This window comes from Erithacus rubecula, assembly GCF_903797595.1.
Source record: "Erithacus rubecula genome assembly, chromosome: 1".
In the NCBI taxonomy this organism is placed as follows: domain Eukaryota; kingdom Metazoa; phylum Chordata; class Aves; order Passeriformes; family Muscicapidae; genus Erithacus; species Erithacus rubecula.
In genome coordinates, this window is record NC_136658.1 from 67,149,990 (window position 1) to 67,177,077 (window position 27,088).

The window sequence follows — 27,088 nt, forward strand, 5'->3', positions numbered from 1 at the left end:
ATTTTTAAATACAACAACTCTAATATGGGAACTGTTTTTAATGTGGAAAGTTTTTTTAAGAAAAAGTGAGGTAAAACTTATCTAGTTAATTGTATATTACTATTATATTGAGCTATTTCAGAGCAACTACTTGAGAATGAATCTTTTTCTGGCCTTAAGTTCTGGAGCAGCCCTTTAAATTCATAGCCTATCTTCTTCCCAATTAACTGGTCTTTGCAGACAAGCCCTCAGCTAACTTATTCTAAAATTCTAAAATAGACAAACCAGTGTCAACGCCAATGCCCAAGGGCCTAACTCAGCCAGCTTTTCACATTAAAGGCATTATGCCTTGTCTGCATCAGACTTTTAAATTGTATCAGCTAATATGTGCTAATGACACGCATTTAAACCCCAGTCTAGACAAAGCCTGTGCCATTGCCCTCTGAATGCTTGATGTGATCAGAGCCCCTGACAGCAGATCTGGTTACTCCATTGCAATCCTGAAAGGCTATAAACATCTGAGAGTCATCCAAACCCACCCCATAGCGAAGAACAGGACTGTGCACGGGATCTAAGCCCCAAAATACCCTCATGGGGTGAGACCTTTGGCCTTGCACAAGCAAGGCTGTCAGTGGGGGTAAAAAGCCAGGCTTTAGAGACAGAAACGTATCTATGCTGAGGAATCTGTTACACCAGCATAAAGAAAATGACCCAACAGCGATTCCCTTGTTACTGCTTTGACATTGGTGATCAGCTCATAGTCTGACAGGAATAGGAGTCAAAGAGGTGAATTGGAGCAGAGGTGTGGCTGCCTGTCTGTATACTGCCAACTGATCAGTTTAATTCAAGTAACAGTTTTTCTCCACACATTTTAAAGCAAGGTTTGAAAAACTGGAAAGGATTTAAAAATAAAAAAAAAAAAAGGATGCAATGATTAGAGGAAGAGAAGATAAATGCTTTATAGCTAAACACTTAAAAACTCAATCTGTTTAGCTTATGAGAAAGAATACTGAGAAGTAAATAGACTACAATAAATAAATATCTTCACGGGAAGAAAACATTCAGTACTAAAGGATTATTTAATCCTGCAGAGAAAAGCAAAACTGGCTAGAAGAAGCCTGAAAAAAAAAAGTCAGGAAGTTAGGACCCAATTTTGACAGCACCAATCTCACCTAAGAAACTATCAAGCAAAAAATATCTTTTTCATCAGTTAATAATCTTGATTGTGGCTGGATGCTTTTATGGGAGGTGTATTTTAATCCACCGTATGCTATTGGGATCACTATAGAATTTACAGTGACATGGCTAAGACATGAGCAGTTCAAGTCAATGGTTATTTTTAGGCTTCAATGTTATGCATATAAAAGTACATAAATTGGCAAGAATTACTTACCAGCCTGAGCAAACAGTTGTAATATGTCTGTGGTATGATTGCAGGAATGCTGCCTGCTAGGTTTAAAGAAATATATGCTTTTTTCCTCTTGCTGCCCCTCAAAAATCTCTGTTGAAAGGGCATCTGACATTGGAGTCAGCCTATTAAATCTGAATAGGCACAACGTTACCCAGTGTGAGGCAAAACACTTAATCAAAGGTACTCCTGAGCGTATCTGTTTGGTTTTGCTTACAAATTCAATGTAATGGGTTTGTATAGTCAGAGTATCTGTACCTTGTAAGCATAATGACCTGATCTGGCTTCTTTTTCAGTTGACTTACTTGTTCTTGAAACATTCAGTTTTAACTCAGTAAATACATAGCGAGTTTTTGCTGTCCAAGCAGTCACACACAGAAGCAGAAGGAGTTTGATGCTGTTTCTACTTTCATTTTGAAGGAAAAGTTAGGGTGAAAGAGCTGAAGAACTTAGGGTAACCAGAGGGACAAGTCAAGGGACAACTTGTACCATTTCACACACACACACAACCCCCCAAAACCCAAAAAACAAACAAAAACAAGATTTTAAAAACTTCACACTTTTAATGCTGAACACTGAGATGCATTTGTTAAGTGGAAAAAATGAAAAATGGACATCATTTCTACATCAGACCTGGTAATTACTGATGCCTAGGGCACCAGAAGAATTTTCAAGGCAAGCTCTCTCCTTTCCCTCCTTTTATCTCCAAATCTCCTTCCTCAAATCGACTCATATCATCCCAGAACATTTTTGTCATACTAACACTGACTGTCAGAGCCATTCTGATTTTAAATAAAACAATGCTTGCAAGATAAGGATTTTTACTTAAACAAACCGCCCAGAATGCTCTTACATCCAATTTTCTAGCTTTAGATTCCACAGCATTTGCTGCACATCATGTGTAGCTAAATGTAGCATAGCTTGATACAGATTTTCTCTAAGTCTCAGTATAGCTGTTGCTTAAGTGAATGTGATGCTCTGGTAGTCCTGAACATGCAAGTTTTGCCCTAAACACACACACTTCAATAAACAATTGACTCCACTATGTATGAGCAGATATTAAGAATTTCCTTTTCAGTGATGGGGATAATGCAGTGTTCATCAAACATGATCAAACCTAAAACATTTCTTGTGGACATGTAATGCAGTTTAACAGAGAGGTTACACTTATCTCCCTTGAAAGTGCAGGGTTAAGTGCACATTTGTCCAAGAGGTTTTGCACAGTGTACCTCTTAATCCTTCTAGTGGGAATCAGATAGAGTGCAGTAAGAGGCTGGCCCCTCTAAGCTGATGAAATCAGCCCTGCCATCAGTCCAAGGCAGTTCAAACCTGAGGATGATCGAAAAGCTGCCCTGGGACAACAGGAGCTCAGGACAACTAACTTACAACTCCTTCTAAAATACCCTCAGCATGTTTGAACAGCTAGAACCCAAATCTACTGCTCCACTAGTCCCTATTTGAGAAGAAAGGACACCACTGTAACTTTCTTTCATAATTTGCAGTTGCATGGCAGGCTGTTGTTCAGTCTCATCTCTTGAGCTCATGGTTAACCTGATGTGAAAACTCTTTGGTTTTTTTTTTTTTTTGTTTTTTTGGGTTTTTTTTTTTTTTTTTTTGTTTTTTGGGTTTTTTTTTTTTTTTTTTTTTTTTTTTTACTGTTGTTGTGAATATCCTGCTAACTGCAACTGGCTTTGAGTCTTTGCCAAATGTACATCTTCCTTCAACCTGACTCAGCTGCAGAAACTTGCTCTAGGTCTTGTGGGGACCTATGAGGATCATCTATTCCAATTGCCTGGCCACATCAGGGCTGACAAAATGCTAAATCATGTCATTAAAAGCATTGTGCAGATGTCCTTAAACACTTGACAGCCTTGGGGCATTGATCACCTCTCTGAAAGTGTTTGGCCATCATCACATTAAAAAATGCTCCCTAATGTCCAGTCTAGGTGGCTTTCCTGTATAGAAAAAAAAATTCCTGTATCAAATCCTGCATAGAAAGTGACTTTCTTGTTATTAATCTCATTGTGTTAATCGCAGAACTCCCAGCTGGATACCCTAGGAGTCATCATAGGCACATTTCAGCACCTAAATAATTTTAATCCAGTTTGCCCCAGAGCACACAAAGTCAAAGCTATTTCTTGGGCCCAACCTAATACTCATTGAGGATCTTGATGGGTTTCAATTTCTCAACTGCACATTACAATATTACAAGATGCTATTCTTACTCAAAGTTTGGATCTTCTTTGGTAGTATCTAAAAGGCTGTGAAGGAGGTCCCCTTTTAGCTCATACTACACAAGGACTAAAAAGATACCCTTCTAAAACTCTGATTCTGATGGTCTTGACACACATGAAAAATCCATGAAGAAAAAAAAGAAGAAAAATACATGCAAAACAAATTTAGTGATTAGATTACAAGGTTCTGTAAAAAAAAAAAAAAGCAAAAAAAAAAAAAAAAAGCTTTCGGACTGACTGGATATGAAGTTTTGTGAGAGAGATGATGATATAAAGGGAAAAAAGGAGGAGAGAATATAATAAATAAGTATGACATGGAGTATGCTGAGGTGAAAGTTTTCTCACATCTCTTTTCCTCAGCCTCAGTGGCATCCATACACATTTATGTTACAGTACCTAAATACAAGCTGTCAGGCCTAACGTTTTTGCCAGAATTATTCATGAAACTGTATGATCTCAAGAGAGGAAGGAGTTGTTACTTGGATTAAATGAGTTAATTTTCATTAACATAATGGGCATATAATTACTAGCTTCACCTGAGTAACTTATCACAGGCTCTGTAGCAACCATAATTGAGATGTACTTGATTTTTTAAATTTTGTGTGTACTGCCTGAAAGCATAATTTTTTTTCCCATAATAGACCTGCTAAGCCTCTTTCTTCTCCCCTTTTGTACACAATTAGCATTTCATTTAATATTTCTATATTCCAGGTAGATGCCAGAAGAGAAATAGGTCCTAAAGCACCAGTCACAAAAAGCCATGTTGTAGAGTTCCTTGACTACTAACTGCATTTGACACTAATTACTGTTTATTGAAATATCACTCTGACATGTATCTAGGTGCCTGAACAGGGGTGTGGCAAAGAGGAGACTGCTGTTTCTTACCCACAGCAGTTCATTCCCAATACAGCAATGAAAATGGGAAATTTGAATATATTCATTTTTCACCCGTCTGCTAGTTGAAAAAGAAAAAAAAAAAAAAAAAATCAAAGATCTATTTCCTCTACCAGTATTTTAAATTATTTTAATCTTAGCTAATATTGCAAGCTCTTTTTTGATTTATAATTCTTTAACCAAGTTATCTGAAATTAATAGTTCAGGTAAGGGAAAGATAAGTTCCAGGAGACTCTTGCTGGATCAATTAAAATTCAATAACGTCAGAAGAAATACTTATACAAACAATATGGTAGAAGTCATATTTATTGATAAAAATTAATATATCTGCTATAAAATTTGTAACAGTAATGCAACTGAATATTTATTTTGATGCATAAACCTGAATGTTACATACCAAATACAATACAGTAACACTGGTTTCCTCCTTATTTACATGTTTATGAAAATTGATAAGCAATCCATGTTAAAAGAACTTGTAATGGAGAATAGTTACATTAGAAAAATAATATTCTTGATAAAGCATTCTTGAGGACTCCAATCACATTTTCAGGCCTCTTTCAATAAGGCAAAAATCCCTGGTACAGCATATAACTTAATTTACAAAATACAATAACTTCAGACACATCTTCAAGTTTTCTTTTGGTATGCTTTTCCTCACTGTAAAATTACTCAATTCTCTTACTAAACAGAAAGAACTTCCTATAACAAAACTTAATGAGTTCTACAACATATTACATATAAATCGCTGTAGCTGAGCGACCATAACTGGGCAATATTCCTCCTTCACTGTTTGCTCAATGAGCTTTTCTTAGATGTAGGACATGTAGTATTTGGAAATCATTATGACTGTGGTATCTTTCTTCAGTTTTCATAGGAAACAATCTGTCACATTTGGAAACTTTTTTAAAAAATTTTATTTTATTTTAGGAACTGGTGCACAACTACATTTCCACTCACAAGAGAACGTCACAAATGTAACTAAAATAGGCTTGGATAACTTTGAAAACATACTACTATGTGCCCAAACCCAAACTTTTTACTTTAATACTTTATAACCCTGCCATGCTCTAGGAATTCTTCTTCTTCTGCATAGCTTCATTACTAGTCACAGTCAGACAGTTTTAATTCCTTCAAAGGCACAAAACTTCCACCTCTTTTCCAGTGTTGCTCCTACACCAGTGAATTCTTGTTTAAACATGCGTGGCAGTCTCATCAAAAGCATTTCTATCTCATTTGCAGAGATCTGAGAAAGGAACAAAGGTAAAATTCAAGTGAGAAAGCTGCCTTGTAGCTTGTAAAGAGGAAACATTAAGAACAGATATAATAGGGGTGGGGGGGAGATGAATCCAAGCCTTATGAAAACAGTCAACCATTCTCTTTTTTTTTTCTTTTTTTTTTTTTTTTAACCTTAGCCTGATAATACTTTCCAGACCCCAGAGCAAGTGCATATTCCTTGCAGGAATTATTTTGCTCTTGTAGGTGGCATCCCACTGTAAAGCAATGATAACTGCCATGCTGGGGCTGTGGCCAGTGTGGTGAGAAGTCCATCTAAAAACTACAGTCATGGATGTTCTTGTGAGGAGGAGGAAGCAGATGGGACCTTATTCTTCTTTTCAGCCTACGTGTTTTTCTCTTTCAAAAAGACTTTAATCAGCTCCCTGTTGTTACTGAAGGCTGGTTATCCATGGAACCATCTTCCCTGGGTCTTACCCAGTTCAGCAGCCCTGGAGAATTAAGCAGCAAAGCTCTCAGTTCTGCATTGGTCAGGATGTTTTTATCATTTCAAAACCTTAATGACTGCTCACCTTCCTAATAGGCAAGATGCTCTCATTATGGAAAACACTTTCACAAAGGCCACCTTCCTGGTATAATCAGTAGGGAAGTCAAGAAATTAGGAGTCATGGAATATGAGCCATTTTATCCTGCTGCTTCTAAAGTGGTGGTCATAAATGGAACATCAAAGAAATCTATGGATGCTGCCTCTAATCCACAGGTATCTCCATTGTTTGAAAGGCTTCTCTGGAAATAATGATATTTCTGCTTATTCATACTAGTAGAAGCCTTCCACAGTGAAGCCTTTCCTTTTTAAAACAGTATATAAACGTAAAATGTGCTAATTATACCTCAGTACACCCAAGGAAGATGAGAAAATATCTATTGTGTCTTAGTTTTCTGTAGAGGGTAGTGCAGCAGAAAGATTAAATGATTTGTTAAAGGTGTCACCAAATTCAATGTTGAAGGCAGACTAAAGCCTCAGCATGATCCAATCCATCTTTTAAGTACTCACATGGCAGGAGTGGGTGTCTGGATACTTTTGTGCAATGTATCTGAGCTCTACACTGAGCCCTCAGCCCACATGGGTGTGCTGACCTTATCATTCCTGTTCAGGCGAGGAATGACAGGCTAACCATGGCAAGTAATTGAAATTCATCTCTGAGATTGCATCTCTGGATTGTGCTATTAAAAAGTAATTTGTTTCTACAAGCAGTTGCTTCCAAAATAAACCAACGAGGTCAAGTTTTGCAGCTTGTATTTATTATGCAGTAGGTAGGTCTGGTGGTAGCTGCAGAGATGGAGACAATGCTCCTTCCTTGGGGGCTCTGTTTGCAAGTCTAGAGCCTGATCCTGGCAGCCAAAACTCAAGGGCAGAGCCCACAGCCCTAGAAGGGACCACAGCAGGGCAGAGAGAGAATGTTGAAGAGCTCACTGCAGAAGCAATGAGCAGCAGGGCTGCAGCCCAGAGTCCATATTTTGGGTGATTGCTGTTATCACTCAAGAGACACAGAGCTGAAGGGGCCATCCAGGGGAAAAAGCAGTTGAAACTTAGCCAGATGCTGTGTTAAAGAAGGACTTGAATGATAACTGAGGAGATTGGACAGACTGGGTGATTCAGACAGGACAACACAAAGTGCAAGTGTTGCAGGGGTCCAGAGAAGCCGAAGAATGTCTGAAGGTGTGAAGCTCTGGATTCATCAGGTCTCCATAAAACCAGATATTTAAAAAAGAACTGAAATTCACCAGTTTATCACCTCTTTCTCCTATCCTCATCCCCTATTCCCCTTTCACTGTGGGTGGCAGTGGGCTGTAAAGCACTAGCAAACCTAAGTTGCCATGGCCTGAAGGGAATGCCTAAAAAATTCACCACCCTTCCTCACTCATGAGCGCAGCCTGTTTTAATTCCAGGGAGCTTCTAGTACAGGATCTCCTCTGCTTTCAGCTCTACATTTTTTATAGAGACAGAGGAAGGATCCAGGATTGTCCAGAAGCATGAAGCAGCCCATCAAATCAATGGGAAGCTGATTATCTATGAGCTGAGGGGGCTGATCAGGAACAAAACAATATTAAGATCAAAGGAATTGTGTTGCAAGAAGATCTGGGGGAGCACCATCATCCAAGCATTGGCAGATGTGGGACAGAGCTGTGGCTGGCTGCAGGGTGACCCTGCTAAGTGTCTCTTGCAGCCTGGCATCCTGCAGAGCCACTGTTTAGTGCCTGGAGTACCATTCACCTGATAATTTCACACTTGAGCTTCTCACCTGTGACTTGCTTAATATTCAGTGCAAAGGAATAGGCACATTTGAGGGCTTGATTTCATCTCATTCGACATTAAAAAGTAAGTCAAAGAATCTTATACTACAGGTATATATTGGCTGTGGATTGTATGAATTGATGCATTAAACACTTTGAATACTGTCTTGTCTTGGCCACAGCTTCATTGAAATTACCAATTCACCCAATTCCTCAATGTGGTCATCTCTCCTCCCACATGGAGACAAAGGACATGCAACATGGTCCATTCCTGTGTTCATGAAGGTTCAGCACATTGTGACACGCACAGCTTTTCAAAGGATAAAGGGCCATCTCCTAAAACTGCACAGTTTGATGGCCATGGCCACACCTGCCTCTTGCTCTGCTTTTTTTTTTTCTCTGCAGCTATATTTCAGAATCATGTGTCATAAAATCAGCTGCTAGTCTTTGCCATTTAGAGCTCTGCTCTTCTGTGCCACAAAGGACAGCTAAGCAGTGCAAGGCAAAGACCTCAACACAAGCATGTGCACTATAATTTGCAAATGAATAAAGACTGCAAACCCCCAAGCCCCATATCCCATTATCTTTCTAATGGAAATGCATGAAGAGTTTAACCTGCAGTAAAGAATAATACAATATTTCTGAAGAGAAAACAGATTTTGATTAATTTTTTTTTTTACCCTAGAGTCCAACTGCTGCATATAAGACCAAAGATACTCTATATTGGCTCCAAAAGGGTGGACGTGAAGAAATGTGGATATGATACCTGCATTAAAAACAGACAGACACAAAATATTAAAATTATCTCAGATACTGCATTGTTAAAATAGGCAAAATAATTCTGAAGAGTCTGTTCTTGCAGGTTTTTCAGTATGAATTATTATTCTTATTTTCCTTGCACAACCCAATAAACATAACAGAACAGCACATTTTTAATACAGTCATAGTAACATGCTAAATACAATAGCTCATCTTCAGGAATGACAGCAGTTAGCAAGTAAGTGACCAAGATAATATACTGATGAATAAAAGAATTTCTAAACAAAGCCTTACTGGGAGCATTTCAACTACTAATTTTATGCTTGATTTACCAATATAAAATTGTGGATATTGTAATGGTAAAATTACTGTTTTTTTCTCCTTCACTGGATTCTCTGTTGTGAAAACGTTTCATACAATAGTGTCAGAACCCTCACTTCCTCAAATTTTTCTAGCAATTATGCAGATGCTGGTTATGAAAAGTGTTTAATCTGTATTATCCCTAACTACTGCTGAAGAAAACACAAATGCTTTATGACATATTTGCTTATTTACTTTTTCTTAAGAGAGAGCATATTCTGTCTATCTTCATTGTTGTTCTCAGGATGATTATAAAAGGTATGGGAATTAAAAGTGGCTTAGAAGGAGTCAGGATCTAAGTCTAGAGATTTTTTTTCTGCAGTGAAAATCAAGTAACAGCATAATGACGACCAGAGAAAACAAGATTTGGGGCATCAGTATTGCTATTAAAAGCAGTGTCCAATTTCTCCTCTTCTAAGCAAGCAGTGAAAATACAAAATGGCATGTGTGTTACTTGCTGTTTGGAGAGAGCTGAACTGTAAGAATCAGAACAAATAATTTCAACTCTCTTTGGATGGGCTTCTTAGCTGAACCACCCTAGGGGAAGTTTCCTATACTTAAATCATAAACACCAGGATTAAAAATGCTTACAAATGACAAAAATAGGTCACTGTATCTTGTGTACTGCAGGCCATATTGCTTTCTTGATACTGAATGAATTAGGATAATCTTGGATTTTGTTTTTCCCCAAGTACTGGCTATGGTTGAAACTGATAAACAATATTAAATGTATTTTAAAGTGGCTTTGGTAAGAACACCTTTTTTCCTCCTCCACTTTTCAAACTTCTGGTGCTGCATATGGAGTGGCATGTATTAAATATTTTACTATGGCAAGTCCTAGCAGCAGTGACCTTCTTTGTGCTGTGGGTGACTACAGGTAACCACACAAGAGCTCTAGAAGCAAAAGCCAAGACCATCACACTTGGATGAATCCAATTTGTACTCAAATCACATTTCATCAGTGCATTGGATCTGTTATGTGGTTCCTGAGACTTTTCAATTCAGGATATTCAAAGCCAGCTCTTTCATACAATGTAAATAATAATTAATTCGTCAATGTTTTGTAGTTATTGACTGGAGTTCCATGATAAATTTTTTTTTCTTTTATGTTCTTTTCCTCTAAGACAATGTATTTTTTAAATACAGAAAAACTTAGTGAATGGATGGAGGCAAGGCCCATTTTAGGCCCATTTTCCCTTGTCACACCTTGATCATGCCTCAAAAGAAGAGAAAACATGAAATCCATCTTGAGGAATCTTTCATCTTGTAACTCTGAGTCAGTTGTGGGAGTATTATGAGCAGTAATACCTGAACTGAGGTTATTCTGTTTATCTGAGTGTGCCACTGAGCAGCAGATGTACAGGACCCACTTTGGGACACTGCCATTGTTTGTTACAGTCAAATACTGAGTGACCTAGAAAAAAAGTTTGCTATTCTGTTCTTAAGATCCCATGCTTGCTGTCTTTCCCACAGAATGAAAAGATCAAGTACTTTCCCCTGCAATTAAAAGTTTCAGATTAAATTATAACAAGCAGAATTCAATCAAGTCATACATTTCTGTACATTCCACTGTTTTGCTTCTCACTGGTCATAGGGAGTTTGTGCACTAAGCTTTTTAAAATTTTAAATACATTCCTCACTTTCCAATGACCTCTTTGGTCTGAGCTGAACTTTGAATTGCTGCATCTGTGCCTCAGCAATAAACCAGTAATCTTCTTGGTGCCTAGGTGATGAAAATGAGTTAAACTAAGATATTATTTATCAGGATATCACTGATTTGTGAAAAGACCAAACCAAAGAAATGAAACCTGTTCTTTCAGGTCAACATTTCTGCTGCCATGCCTTAGGGTACACTTTGGACTTGTAGGCCTTTGTGCTCCCTGAAAACTGACCCCACTGAAACCAAATCCAAAATATGCAGGGGTCTAAATGGGGTATATTCCCTCCAAGGGTAGCATGGGTACAGCCAGCTCTGTGTGGCTAAATGCCTGATACCAGTTAGCTGGCCCACTGCCTATAAGCTTTAGCTTTAGGCAGTATTTTAGAGTTTATTTAAAAAATTTTATTCTAGGTAAAGGGTATGACAGTCCTTGTGGTATTCTTTATAAATATTCATATTGCTAATTCCCTTACCTAATGTCAAAGGCATAAATCTGGCTTGCTTAATACATGCAGTGTATGTACTTTTGCTTGGTAGTTTACTAATATTATTTCCATCCCCTTCTCCTTCACCACTTTGTCTAATAATCATATAACAAGCCATACAATTCTGGCCTGCTAAATCTTGATGTAAATAAAGTCATTAGACATTCATGCTTCAAGACTAAATGCAGATCCTGCAATTTTCTTCATACCTGAAATCCTTTCATTAAATTGCAGAATTTTTCAGAAGGGCAAAGTTCACTAGTATTTTAGGATTTTTCTTACTAAAAGCCATTTTGATTACAGATTTTAAAAAAAGTCTATTTTTCTTTTTTACTTGTATTAGCACAAAGATGTATGTAAGCATATATGCAAAACAGAAACTTGTTAGAAGGCATTTTGTTCTCAAAAGTCTTCTTTGGGGTTATCTTACCTATTAAAAGTGCCTCTTTCTCTGATTTTAGACCTGGGCTTCGTTTTTCTGAGTTTTTTTCTCTGTCCTGGTTGACCAATGCTACTGTCAATACATTGATTTCCTATAAAGTTTAAAAAAACAAACAGGTGGTCATGTAGATTTCATTTACCTCAATTAAACTTGTCTTCATCCTTTCAAGTCTATAAAAAAATCATTACTTTAATTCACATCTAAAGACAAGACAATTATAAATAATTGATTAATTTGCAGAATATTAAGACACATTTTGAACTACCTTTATGCCAAGTGCTGCCAAGAAGAGAAATTTTGCTTGTGGAGTAAGTAATAACTTTGTTACTAGTGCTTATTCATTACAACAGCTGAAGAGATTGTGCCATAAAGTGTGGGGATGGTCAGAAAACTCACATTTTGCAGCAATTCAGGCTGCAAACCAAGAGCACCTCCAGGGAACATGGATGCAGACATTCAGCTACAGCCATAAGAGTAAATTCAGCAGCCATTAACAACATTTCTAGCTGCTAGAGCACAACCCTCTGCCCTGCTACACTCTTCAACCAGTGCCTGGCATGGCATTGGGCCAGCCCAAACAATTCTCAGGCGTGTTTGGGGAGTTGGCACACTTCAGGAAGACCATTCCTAACAGGTGGTTTGCATTAAACGATCTTGTTTAAGGGACTGAAAGAGCACCAATCTGAAGGGCAAACAAGGCTCCTACTTGGGAGTTCTTTTTTTCTGGAATCAGGTGTCCTGAACCACCTAAATTTCATCTGAGAGATCACATAGCAGACGCTCCATTGACAGTACCCAGGCAGTTGTGAGACTGGGTATATGTAATAATAAATAATTTCCAAGGCATGCAAGTGGCCTCAGAGTGCATTGCACCATCTTCAAGCACATCATGGGCAGTTTCCATGGAGCAGCCAATGTGCAGTAACTCTCTCCTGGGTGAGGCAGTGACTCACAGTGCTGCATCTGCTCTGCAAAGTGCTGAGCAGCTCCATGCAAAACCTCAGAGGCAGAGAGCATGGGCTGGAGACACGGCAATGTGAGGTGGGACTGGGAAGGGATGATGCCCTTGTTCTGTTTGAGGGAGTCAAGGTGAGCTGCTGGAGCTTGTGTGGGACTGGGCAGCCTTAAATGCAAGCAAAGATGTACTATTTGGTATAATGATGCAGCTCATGTACGACATACCCATGGTGTGGTGCCTTGCTCCAAAATTTTTGGCAAGCATTTTTGACAGTAAAGAGGGACACTGGCTTGGGTTGCTCTGAGGCATTTTGGAAGGTGTGAATAATCCACGCTAAAAAAAGGCAAAAACTCCAAAATATGTCAAATGTGCCACTTTATGGATGACTAAAGGCTTCCCAGTCTGTGAGACTGGTAAAAAGAGTTACACACTTCCTCATTTTTAATTGAAAAAGGAACAACAGCATCACCCAAATCCCCCAGTGATGTGTCTGTGCTCTCCACAGGCCTGCTCCTGGGTGCTGCTGCCGATGCATCGTGGTTTAAGTGCTCCTTCTTCGTGCCACAAAGAAGAACAAGCTGTGCCAGCTAAGGAACTCTGTGTGCACATAAGTGACACACATGAACATTGCATCCTCAGCCCCAGCAGCAAGGGGCTCTGACAGGCCCTGGCTCACACAGAACGAGCTGTGAGGTGCACTGGGGTTTGCTGCAGTTGTAATGGCCACTCAGGCATTTCTCCTGGCCACAGATCTGTGTGTTGTCATGCACGTGTCAGCCTTTGCTGGCTTTTTAGTTAGTAGAGACAAAACAGCTTTTTAGTGTCTGTTTTAGTTTAGGGAGTCTGCAGTTCGAGAGCTGGCAGTGGTCCCCTCTCAAAATGATGGTGCTCCTGGGTGCTCTGGCAGCTGCATCACCTTGACACTAACCCTCCTGTAGTATTGCAATGCACGAGGCACATCATAGCAGCAGCATGCTCTGAATGTCCAGCAGTGTTGATTTGCCTCCTGGCAGAGCCAAAGACTAATGCAAATTCTGATCTACTGCTGGCCATGACATCCAAAAGCAGTGAAAGGAAACCCAGGCAAGAAACAGAAATAAAAGGTGTTTACATGACTTTCTCCAAGAGGGCAGTAATGACAAGGGGGTTACAGACAGAACAGAGCTGGATGACAGATTTGGTAATACTGCAGCAGAAAAGCAGAGCAGCATATGCCACCAGAGCTTGTATAGGTTAGGATGTAACGTTGACTTCATCAGAGATAGAAAAGCAGTCTAAAAATAGCAATTCCTGAGAGGGGAAGGTGGGAGCAGAGAGATGTGTATTTGATATAACAGGCTCCAAACACAGCACACTCGCAGTTTCAGGTGGGATTAGAAGTTTTGTCAAGCAGTGATGCAGAGAAAGAAACCATAATCCCATTGGGAGCAACAAACAGATGGATTCTCATTTAATGCCTAGATTTGAGCCTGTGCAGAACGTTTTGTATGATTTATAGGACAGTGTAAATGGATGCTAAAGGAAGTCACATCAACTCTTCCTTAGCTCTATGTTGGAACAGAGGATAAAAGAGTAAAAGTGTTTTTTATGGGGAAGCCTGAGGAAATGAGTGACAGATACTCAGCAAACCACTGGCTTTGGAAGAAAGTTGCAGGTTCTTGGAGGATTTAAAAGGAGAGGTTTCTGTTATCCAATGCTACCTGCCTCACAGAAGATATTTAATTAGATCACTCGGATGTATTCAGCGGCCAAAAGGAGTTTGCACAGGCCATGCAAATATACAGCATGTGCATAGTCACATAAAGAAGATCAGAATTCAGTAGCAATGCTGCTTGAAATTAATAGTGGTTTAAGAGAAACTGCATAATTGGGTCTAAAAAATGGGTGTGAAATTCACCCAGAAACTGGGCTAATTATAGCGTAAGTGGAAACCTTAAGAATCTGACAGCATACTGCAGATACAAATCTGGTACCTATGAAGCCTTTACAAACCCTCATGCAGTTAATTTACACTTTTTTAGAACAACTACTTATGTTAACCCACAGAAACAAGACTTTTAAGAGCACAAAGGTGAATGAGGCAATAAATAATTGGAAAAAAACAGTTAGGTCACCTCCCTGATATAAGAAAAAGCCAATGATCACCAGATGCCTGAGGAAAATTATTTAATATATGCTGCATTACATTCCCTTTCTTTCCTGAAGACCATTCTTTATTTGGCAAATTATATTTTCTGAGGCCCTAAGCAGTCTCCTTCAGCAGGTTTCATTATAAAAGGAATATTTTTCTACCATCTGTCAGTTACTGCATTAAAGGACAAGAACACAGCTGAGCATGTGCAAAACAGTACTTATTAGAAATGAAATGACCTTGTGAGAACTAAACACAGTGTGTGAAAGGCTTAATCCAGGTTAAATCACACCTGGAGATCATTAGGGACCTGGTCCTAATTATTATTCACAAATTATGTCAGGTATTGGAAAAAGAAGAGGACCAATTTGATGACAACAGCTCCAGAGCTGCTCACTATGAATGCAACCATTCTCTGTGATGCTCTCACCATTGCCATCTTAGAGCTTTTTCTTTCAAATGACACTTTAATCCATCAGCTGATGATGAAAAGACATTAATTTGCCTCATGGTATTGCAATCCCTATGGTTCTGCAGATATCCCTTGGGACCAGCATTTTGATTCAGGGCTCCCTGCATTTGAGCCAGGGAGGGAGAAACACAGAGTCTTTCTAGAAAACTTTCAGGAGAACTTGCTGGATGAAACAGAGGACAGCAAAAACCAATTTTATCCCATGGACTACTAATTTCCACAAGCAGATCTCTGACACCACCATTGACACAGAGCAGATAGCTGTGGAGAGTCATACATGGCAGCTTTGCACAAGCATGTATAAAGCCTGGCTGTAAGATGGAAGAGAAGTTTGATTTTCATCATTCACTCAAGTATCTTGGCTTCTTTTGGAAGAGACATGGGCAAATATATTGCTCCAAAAGTTGCCTGGTCTCACTGTCCAGAGAGCAGCTGGGTCTAACACTGGAGACAGCAAATGAGAGAGTGACTCTTGAGAGAAATGCAGAGAAAGACACAGAGCTCCTGAAAAGTAGGAGATGTGGTGATATTCTACAGAAGGTGGTCACAGATCCTGTACAAAAGGTTAGCTCAGCACTCCAGGGCTCTAGTAGATCAAAAAGCTCCAGATATTGGATCTTTCCCTCCTTTATTGGTTTCTTTTTTCTCCCTATGGGAAAGTAAGATATTATAAAAAGTTCTCAATCTAGATAGCATTAATCCTCTTCAGGTCAGTCTTGAAGTAGTGCAGAAAAGACAGACACTATAAAATATTTGTTCTTGCCTGAAAATATAAGCATCCCTAAATATGAAGGGAGTGATGACTTGATATTCTCCAAAAACTGAGCAAGAGTAGAACAGGGCTTGCACAGTAGCTGCCCTACCTGGCAACTCCTCTGGCCAGAGTGCAGCTCTATACCATCTGTTGTTAAGGACTCTGCTTTGAAAGGCAGAATATAGGATTTAATGAATGTGACACTGAAGATACCTGACATGCCCAGGATGCAGTGACATTCAAAGAGATGAAATATTCTCTCCACTCTCTGGGTGATCCAAGTATTTGATAATTATCTTTGAATCTAGGGGGAGTGATGACTGCCTGCATACTGTCTTCAAAGACCTCATTTTCTTTGTTGTAGTTTATTGAAATCTGAAGAATTGTGTGGTGAAGGGGTAAAAATAATATTGTGCCTTCTGAAAGGCCTAGTAAAAATCCCATAAACCTACCAGCATCTGGAAAAGTATGCATTTTTACTATATGTACAAAGTCAATTGTCTGAGGCATTAAAACAGAGACAGAAAAGAGAAAGATGATGTTTGTCACAGCAGGCAAAACAGAGCAACTGCTGAATGCTGTTAGATGTAAGGGATACACCACACTTTCTCATCAGCCAGGGGATTTATGAGAGAAAATGAGTAGGAGGAGAAAAAAATATATATCTGAAACATAAGCAAAAATCTTGCAGGCTATTAACAGCAGGCCAGAGAGATGCTGCAAGCTTGGAAATAAAAGGTAATTTTAAAATTCTGATAGAAGAAAGAGCCATGCACACATGGCAGGTTTGACTGCAGACTTGGGGAGAAACTAGTCTGCAGCATGAAAAGCTGTATGCATTTAATTTATTTGCATTTATCTGTGAACCTCCTATAGTCTAGTATAGATTGGTTTGCTTTGTAGTCTTTCTTTAAATGTACTTCAGAACTACATCTGAAAATTTAATCTTGCAGTTTTAACCTGAGTGGAGCATAATTCAATAACAAATCAAGTGAATGGAAGTCTTGCAATACTTTCAATGCACATCAAGTCAGGCACCTTAAATTTATGGGGACGTGCAAGGTTGAGGTACAGGACAACTTATGACAGCTTAGCATGGTTGTCACTTGAGAATGGGCTACTGTCCTTGTCTGTGTTCTCATCTACGGTGAATTCAAAATTATTCAATCCAAGTTGAACTAAACTACAGTGAAAGAGCTTATTTAAATTTAACTTAAATCAAATTTCATTTCAAATGTGGCAATGTGTGAGTGCACTCACAAGGCAGTGATTGTGACTCAGATGATCACACCATCACAAAATCATGCAGATGACCTTGGGAAATCTCTGGTCCAACCTTCTGCTCAGAGCAGGATCAGCTGCAGTGGCAGAGCATGTGGATGTGCAACAGAAAGGTAGCGATCCAATGGCTCAGCAGTTTCTCTGCAACATCCCAGTCCTGCACCTTTATCCACAGAGAGTTGCCTCTGTCCCCTGCAGAAGGGATTTTCCAGCCACCATCACTTGCTCCATCCTTGTGATACTTGTGATTCAAGTCTTATTTCCACAAGCACAAAGGAGTACAGAGGCACCCTTGCAGACAGGGAAAATGTGATAACCTAATCAGAGAAAGCAGAGACCCCTGGCCCAGCTGTCACAGGAAAGCCCACCTCTCTGAAACATCCTACAGACTGAGGGAGGATTGCCTGTAGGAATAAGGGACGTGTTATGAGATGTAGGAGCAGAGCATTATGGGGTTGTACAAAACCTAGTTGAGTGTCCTCAGCAGGGCAAGAAGGAGCAGGAAAAAGGAGGGATCATGGCAGTTTGGGAGGGGATAAAAGGGAGTGGTTGTATGCAATCAGGTTGCTGGTCAGTACACTTGTCTGGCCATGATCAGTGTGTAACACCCATTAAACTAATTTCTCTTTTCCTAGCTGAGGGACTCTGTTTTGTTTGCATGGGGGGACTGTGAGAGCATCTGAGCAGAGCAGCTGGAATGGGATCAGCAATCAGAGAGCCACTACAGTCTGGAGTGCTGCAGTTAGAGGCACCTGGGGGTCCAAGCCCCAACTAGGGACAACACAGAACCTGGGAATGGCTAAATGACTAATATTTGTGTGTATATGTGTGTGTGTGTGTGAGAGACAGAGAGAGAGGAACCAGCTATGGGACAGCCTGAGAGTCAAACTCCACTTTCTGGAGGGATTCACATTGTGTATATGTCTAAGTCTGCACGTGTATTTCCCACTAATGGACATTTACCATGATCAGCCAGAAAGTGCTGTTCATGCTTATAATTGCTGAGTTGTGCTGATCTGTGTGGCTGGCCACGTGTATATAGATGGATGGATGTGATGCACGTGTTGTGGGTGTGTGTTCTCCACACACCTGTGAGGAATATGTGCTTAGTGTAGCTGCATGTTGATTCCATGGAGCTGTGACCACCTTGTCTCTGTCAGGCTGCCAGGATTCAGCACTCCCAAAACCAGCAATACTTGGTTTGGGCAAAGTGTCTCTAATTCTGTCTTTAGTGGAACTTGTTCCCCTTCATTGGCAACACACTGTGTTGTGATGTGATGTGTGAAAATTTGGTAGAGTGTCTGAACTCCAAAAGTAACTTAAAATTGTCCTAACTTAAATAAATATCATTACTAAATAAATACATAGCTCTTCTCTCATTCTGTCCTCTTCAGTGATTGTTTCTGACTTTCTGCTGACTACTCCTCTAAAAATACTCAGACTAGAAAATTGCTCATAATTTTGATTAATATCATTCTTTTGTTGCATCAAATGAATTATCTCGTGCTGGTGAATTAACTACTTCCTAGAAAGCTTATCTTTTCATGGTCTTGGCTCCTCAAAGCCTAAGAATTGATTTTAGAAAAGCGACTAGCACTAAGTCAAATGGCCTTGTGACACACTGTCTATATTCAGAGAGATTTCTTGGCATTTTCTGTTTATAATGGGACAACTCAGTTTACAGTGAAAATTTGCAGTGGTGCATCACATATGAAAAGAATAAGGCAAGGAATGAGGCATCCAACCATCTGCTCAAAACCAGAGGTCTCACTAGTAACTAATGCCACTGTTAGAGTTAGCACCAGGTCAAGAATTCCTTTGAAAAGGCCTTTGCATTCCAGTGTTTTTTTCCAGGATCTTACAAGATTCTTCTCTTCTACTGTCTACATAGTGATGCAGGACACATTTGCCATATGCTGCACTGCTGGTGAATATGACTGTTCTGCCATTAGAAATGATAGACACTAGGTTTCATCGTTTGATTCAAATCAAGCGCAAACTTGGTAACTTATTTTGTTCTGTGCAAGAAGTCAGTGTTGTTTTTGTCAGAAACAGCACACTGTAATTATTTTTAATGGGCACTCATATAGGAATTTACTTATAAAATACACTAATATAATATTTACCATTATTGTAAATTTAAGAGTGCACTGGTATTAATAAATACAGTTGAAAACTTGAAAAATTGTATGACATTAAAATTATAAAACAGCAATGTAGATTAATTAGAACTGTGAATGTAAGACCCTGTGAATGGAAAACTTCAAATGGATGAATCTAAAGTTTGTTTATCTGATTTATCCTACATAACAGAAGTATTTTCAGGAGTGAAGATTAATTGTATTATAGTGCTCTTGACATCCCATTTTACTGATCCATTTGCCAGAGAGATGCTTTCAACTTTTTTATTATAAAGCTTTTACTATTGTAACATTCACCTGCTGAGTTTTAGGCAACTAGCAATAATCTGAAAATGCTTTTCTCATTGAAACTATCTCTTTGTATTTTTTTCATTTTATTTGAGCACATTTATTTTATGGGAATGTACATATGCAAAATATGGATGACTAATAGGAAAATTACTTCATGCTCATTTTCAAAAGTATGATCAGGCTGCTTCATTTTCTAAAGCTGGATTTATGTGTAGGCTCCTGATGACTTAACACAGATGTTTTATGTGATGTGAAGGTGGTTGCTTTGCAAGATAAAAGGTAATTGTCATTTTGCACACTTTGTTTTAGGAATTACAGCAAACCAGTGGTGGCTTGAAAACATCACTTGCCCACCAGCTTTGCTGAAGTCATTGTAGGAGGAGATACTTCATGTTTACTTGAGATTGAGAATTTGTGAAAACCCTTTGAAATGGTCTTTAGCACAAATACTGCTCTTGCAATCTCCTCTAGAATGAAGCACTTGCAAAAGAAAACTTTAGAGAGAGAAAGAGGAAAAAAAAGAATAAAAGGCAGCTTGTTTCCCTTCTGGGACTTACTTGTAGAAGTTTTGAAAATGACTTTGCTGAAATAAAAAGAAGTAACAGGAAGGGAAAACCAACCTTCAATGTCTTATGAGAGTGAATGGTTTTCTTCATGGTTTTGTATTAGAAAGATACTAACTTTAGGAATCTTCACACATGAATATGCAAAAGTTCTTATTCCTTTGGAGTGGATTTTGATCAGGATAACAAACCCTTTCTAAGGTTCCTTAGAACACCTTGGGAATATTGTTTGATGAGAACATGACCCAGGAATGTGAGCTTACAGCCCAGAAGGACAATTGTATCCTGGGCTGCATCAAAAGAAGATTGTCCAGCAGATCAAGAGTGTCCAGGCCAGGGAGGGGATTGTGTCCCTCTGCTCTGCTCTGCTCTGCTCTGGTGAGATCTCACCTGCAGTGCTGCATCAGCTCTGGGACTCCCAGCCTAGGAAGGACATGGACCTGTTGGAGAAACGTCAGAGGAGGATCATGAAGATGGTAAGAGGGCTGGAGCAACTCTTCTGTGAGGACAGGATAGTTGGGGTTGTTCAGTCCGGAGAAGAGAAGGTTCTAAGGAGAGACTTTAGAATATCTTCACATACCTAAAGGGGGCTCCAAGAGAGCTGGAGAGAGACTTTTTACAAGGCCATGTTGGAACAGGACAAGTACAAATGGCTTTACACTGACAGGGCAGGTTTAGATCAAGTAAGAAATTCTTTACTGCGAGGGTGGTGAGACATTGGCACAGGTTGCCCAGAGAAGTTGTGGATGTCCTCTCCCTGGAAATGTGCCAGGTCAGGCTGGATGGGGCTCTGAGCAATCTAGTCTAGTGAAAGCTGTCTCTGTCCATGGCAGGGGATTGGAACTAGATGATCTTTAAAACCCTTTCAAATGAAAAGCATTCTATGAACAGTGGCTCTTGGGAATACTGAAGCTCCTGAAAGGAAGGTGTGTGAGTGAGGTGTACAACCCCCAGGACTGCAGCAGCAGGCTTGTGGCTAAGCAGAGGTGGCCCATCATCCTTCAGGTGGTTGCGGGGGAGCCTGAGCGCTCTGACAAGCCAATCTGCCTTGCACACTGTGTGGGTTAAGCACACAGCTGCATATGTATAAGGCTGAATGTTATTCCTCACTAGAAATGACAGGATGACTCCTGTATACGTGTGCAGTATAAATACTCGGGGAAAATGCTTTGGGATGAAAGGCTCCACATAATGATCAGGTATTATTAAAATGTCAGGTAGCTCTGGGCATTGAAAATCTGTCTCTCTGTGGAGCTCATATGAAATTTAAAGTAAAAAAAAAACTTTTGTGATTTGCTGAGTGGGTGGCTGAATGGGTTTCATCATTGTGTCTCAGAGTTCTCTTTCTCCTCCCTCGGATGATCAGAATTCACTGCAATCAAAAGCCAAGTCACTCTGACACTCTTAATTAGGGACAAGGGAAGTGGTGTGATTTCTTGCTGCACATTAACAAAGGGGTTATTGCTACAGCCCAGATCCATCTCAGGTATCACATTCTGTGTCAGAATATACCTTGGTCGGCTCCCTGTTTGCTCCCTGTAGGGTTCAATCATGGTTGGAATCTCAGAGACTGATTTAGCCAGTAGAGACATCTGTACCATGCTAATGAAACTCTCACTGTCTTCTGAAATGGCAAACCAGGGCTGGGGTGACAAAGGGGGGAACTCGAGGAGATTTGCTCTACCAGTGTAAAAGAACTTCTGAAGGCTGAGTGGGCTCTTTGATAACATCTAAACAGCCTGTTAAACTCCTGCTCCATTCCAGGCCTTGTGGTATTGAATCCAGGAGGTGGTCATTCCTCATGCCTGTCGCAGTAAGTAGGAAAGCTGCTGATCTGCGAACGGTCAGCGCTGCTTGAATCTATCATGCTTTATGGGCCTTAAATTGAAGGAAATGAGAAGAAATGAGTGATGGAAGGGCTACAAATAAAAGTCTGAAATGGAAAAAGTAGGGAATAGAAAGAGGCACAGCCTCTCCTCACTCCATGATACTCTCCCCACCAGGACAGAACTGAACACAGACAGTAAATGCATCTCTCTAAAGCCCCCCTGACAGCTCCAATCCAATCGGGGTAAGGGTCCTTGCACCTTCACCTAAGGACACAACCCACCCATGGTGAGAAACCAAACCCCACTTCTCTCTTCTCAAGGAGCTGTTCTCCTCCTGCACTTTCTATTATTCCTGCCTGCTCTCTCCATACACCTGCAGAAAAGAGCAGTTACAACAAAAAGGGCTGGAGGGTGCCCATAGTCTGTGCTCTTCTCAGTCTTCTCAGAGAGACAAACCCCAGCTTCTGGCATTTCCAGCAGGGAATGTCACCCTTCAGTTCAAGGGTATGGAGAGGCTGCCAGGACCCTTTCCTTATCCTCTAAAGCACCCAGGTGTCACCGCCTCAGTTTCTGCAGTGCCAATCACACCCCTGTGCTCCAGAAATGCCTGCTGCAGGGCCAGAGACCTCACTGGGGGAGCCCAAGGAAGGCACTCAGTGGCTAACATCTGTTTGCTGAGGCAAAAGTTCACAGTTTGCAAACCTGGGAAGCTCGGACAGGAAAGAAACACACCATTTCTGACATCTGCAAGGTCTGCCTTGGGGTTTTCTGGCCTGTAACCTTAGACTCAAGTTGCTCTTATATAAGCCATATTGAGCACATTTTTTATTGCAATCCTGTGCTGTTCAAGGAAGAGCAAGTCTTCTGAAGAGTGGGAAAACTAGAAAATGACTTGCACGCATGAGGAAGCGAAGCAGAAGAATCAGCAATCACTTGGGATCTTCATCACTAAAGATGACCAGCTTCTGTCCAATGCTCCCAAACTACTGGGATGATTTTGCAGTCTTCTAGCTCCCACTCCTCTCCCTGTGTTCAGGGCCCTTTCCAGATGAGAACCTGGCTCAATTTGATGCTGCCACACTAAGTGGAGCTGCCACATCAAATGGCATGTGTGTACTAACACAGACACTAATATGAGACATTCACAGCAGGAAACTCTGGATGCCTAAATTAAAGCTTTGCAGAGTGAAGCACAAGAAGTGAACTCTGATGAATTTGATGGAATTACAGACTTTTCCAAAAGTTGAAGTGGGTCAGGTTTTTAAATCTTTGCCCGACTTGTTGCAAAAGTAAGCCTCACTTAAGAACCACTTTTTCTTTAATGAAGATCTTCAGTGATTAACCTGTTCCATGAAAAGAGAAATCTAGGGCATAGTTAGGAATATTATTACTTTCAGTGTAGTATAAAGTGAACAATGCAGATATATCCCCCCTCGTCAGAGTCAAGGATCATCTGGAAAAGCAAGTACAAAAGACAAAAATTAAAGGAAGAATCAACATTAAGTGTGAGATGCTTGGTTGGTCTCAAGAAATGCTCTGACAACAGCTTCAAGCATTCAAATGGAAAAATGCATCCCTACTTAATATTATTGATTTTGTGTCTGGAGAAAAACCCACAGAACATTGTGTCCATGCTGCAGGAGATGCTAACTGAAGGCAGACAGATGAATGTGGTCAAAGTCAGTACTTTGTACAAATAACGAAACTCACACAGAACAAAAAGCTGATCAAAAAACTCCTTGTGGGGTTTTCAGGTCTCTGAATATATTCATTTTATTAAGGCTTGGTGATAATGAGGTAACCCTAAAAGTCTTTTGGCAACATTCTGATTTTTTTAACCTGATAGGAATCCCTTTAGTGACATCAACAATGCCATGAAATTGCAATTGGCATTCAAAACGCTTCTGTGGCCATTACCCATGTCTTGCTTTGGTCTGAATGTGGCAAACTGATACTCTTGATTACAGCTGTACAACACTTTTACAAAAGGTAGGAGTTATTCACAGCAACCATCAAAAGAAGGCAGACAGCTGACAAGGAAGAGCAACAAGCTCCTGGAAGATCACTGGGTAATTCTAAAATGAGACTTGTATATAAAAAAAATCTTCCTTTCTCCATTTATAGTAGAGGGATATCATGGTTGTTAACTTTCTGACCCCCAAACCAGGGATGTATTCACTGTATTTACATGCAGTGCCATATCTATACTGAATTCAGAAGTGAGAAAAAGGAGATCTTTGACCAAAACACAGAATTAATTTATGTACTAGAAGCTTCACAGAAAGCCACTGAACTTACAGAAAGAATCGAAGAATAAGTTGTCTTTGTACAGTTAGTCACAAAACATGTGATTAGCATTTTTAGATTGTAAAATGGTCTCTACTTGAGCACAGCTCCCAAGCAAGACTATTTTTTTCATGTTGGCAGTATTCAGGTCCCAAGAGTCTGGGAACATCCTTGAAGAGGATTATATCTGAAATTACAGTTGTCCATTGGTGATTATTTTCACTTCAGTCAAGACAGAGGTGTGAATGAAATACCATTATATGCAGCAATAAAGAGGAAATGAAAAGGGGGTCAGATTAGAAGGAAGGACTGATCTCTTCCAAAGCACAGGAGTGATTGAAATGAGCACTCAGGGACAGCACCTCTAGCACTGCTGGCTGTTGAAGTCTCTGTTAACACCAGGCTGGAATCTCTGGCTTTGTGTACTGCCTGAGCCCGACATTTGGCCTTTCCTGACACGGAGTATAGCTGGGAAATGTCAACAGCCATAACAAATATTACTGCATGTACCTGGCAAATCACTCATGAAACACCCTTATGACTCTGTCAGAGCCTTGTAAGATGGCTTTGCTTTCTGGAAATAATAGATGTACTGGCAACACACTAAAATTTTGGTCTACCCCACCCCCACAGATTTGTGCATGAACCGACATGCAGGAATGTGGCTTTGCAATTGCTCCAGCCTCTTAGTCAACTTAGTTAATTTTCCTGAAAGAAAAAGAGAAAAAATTGAAGGTCAATTTGTCGTTTGGGCACCTATAAATTACTTCAGGAGGGAAGTTTTTCTTTTTCTAAAGGTGTCCAGATCCTTGTCTCCCTTTCAAGATGACCTCACACATGTAGAAGACCAGGATAGGACTCAGTATACATTTTCATCTGTATCTGATTTTGCTAAGAAAAACATTTCCACATTTTATTTTAAATAACACCATTTTCTAACCTAAAAGTTGATGCAGACTGGTGCCACCAGGAGAAATCCTGAGTGAAGAATGTAATCTTCAAGGTTACAGTATGGGCTTTCTTCATGTGTATGCACTGTGCCTAAAATTTCTTCTGTCCTTTCTAGGAGTCTGATTTTCTGCAGAGTAAGTAATCTAAATATGCCACAGTGTGAAGATAAGATTGTGTATTCAGTGTACAGGCATACGTTGCCATTTTTCCTTACCAACACCTCCCACTACTGCTCAGCATGTAGAGGTATTTCATTTGCTGAATTCAACCTGTCATCTGTAACAAATATGTCCTAATCCAATTATATGCATCACAGTTCACTAAGAACCACGTAGGAGCCACCAAGCCTTCTTCTCTTTGATCATCCCTGATTTACACAGTGGCCAGGAGCAAAACCCACGGAGTCTGCTGAGAATATATGTGGAGACAACCTGCAAGGCACAACACCTGAGTGCTACATATTTGATATAAATGACAATTGTTTAAAAGGCACTTCAGCTTCCATTTTACAAAGTTCATTATTGTAGCAAATGCTTTAACATCAGTTCTTTCCCTCTATTTCTCTATTTCCATTTGTACTGCTGTGCTTTCTCTGATTTCATGGTGGTATTATTGTTGAATACATGGCTGCGACTGTGACTCAATAATTGTAACTATCTGGTTTCCCTCTTTGCCATTAATCTAGGTATTGACTTCTTTTCTTAAGAGCCATACATTGCTATGAGATCAGCTGGGGAAGAGCTTGTGGAAAAGAGTGGCAGAAAATAGACTTTCTATCCTATGGAAAATTCAGACATTTGAGGAACTTGTACATTTACAAACTGGATCAAAATATTACATTTTGAAAAACTTGCTATTTACCAAAGGTTCCTAAATATTTTGTTTTAGATATTTGAGAATGATGTACCAAAACACTCTTTTAACACAATTCAAATGTTTCCATTTAATGCTATTTCAACCTTTATATTATATAAATATAAAACTTTCAAGGACTTCTATTTATCCAGTTACATATGAGCCAAAATGGTACAACTTGAAGCTTTCAGGTAATCTCCCTTTAAAACATTTCAATACTGCAAAACATTGTTTCATCCAAATTTTCGGTGAGGAAGCAAGTTCTTTTAGAGAGTTTCTAAGACTTACATGTAGATATTCCTCTAGGATTTCCTTTGGGAAACCTGCAACCAGCTACTGTACAATGACCAATCGTTTTTAGCTAGCATATGTGAGCATTTCAAGATCATCATTGGATTAATGTATTTTTGGTTTGTGAACAGAATCTTTCAAAGGGGTAATGGGATGCTGTGCAGACAGTCTGCAGCTGCAGATTTGTTGGAGCTATCAGACAATATTGAATGTCTCCTGTCCAAACACTGAGAGCTATGAGGCTCTATCGACTTCACTGTGGAAGCGGATCACAATGAATGACATTTAGGAAAGGATTAAAAAAACAAAGACAACATTTCCTTATCAGAAAAGCAGCTAACAAAATTTAAACCATTCAGGTTTAAAATAAAACTGTTTTCTTGACTGAGCCATTAGACAACACATGGACTAAAACAGATGTTAATATATTAGTGTTCAAACTGTTGCTAGTTCACTCGGCCAGGAGGAAGATATAATATATAATCAGTTTTAATATTCATATGTTTATGAAAAAGCACAAGACTGCATGGGTT

General features: G+C 39.7%; 1 protein-coding gene across 8 annotated transcripts in view; it reads right to left on the minus strand.

The window, feature by feature from the left end:
* Window positions 1-4,805: 4,805 nt before the first annotated feature.
* ENOX1 (ecto-NOX disulfide-thiol exchanger 1) overlaps window positions 4,806-27,088 on the minus strand; it is a 354,516-nt gene continuing 332,233 nt past the window's right edge. For all 8 annotated transcript variants that reach the window (XM_079300896.1, XM_079300891.1, XM_079300892.1 and 5 more), the window contains 3 exons: window positions 11,741-11,843; window positions 8,727-8,812; window positions 4,806-5,761 (listed from right to left, as the gene is read on the minus strand). In XM_079300896.1, coding sequence (XP_079157022.1) covers window positions 5,630-5,761; window positions 8,727-8,812; window positions 11,741-11,843 — 321 coding nt within the window. In that variant the 3' untranslated portion in view covers window positions 4,806-5,629. The remainder of the gene's footprint in view (window positions 5,762-8,726; window positions 8,813-11,740; window positions 11,844-27,088) is intronic.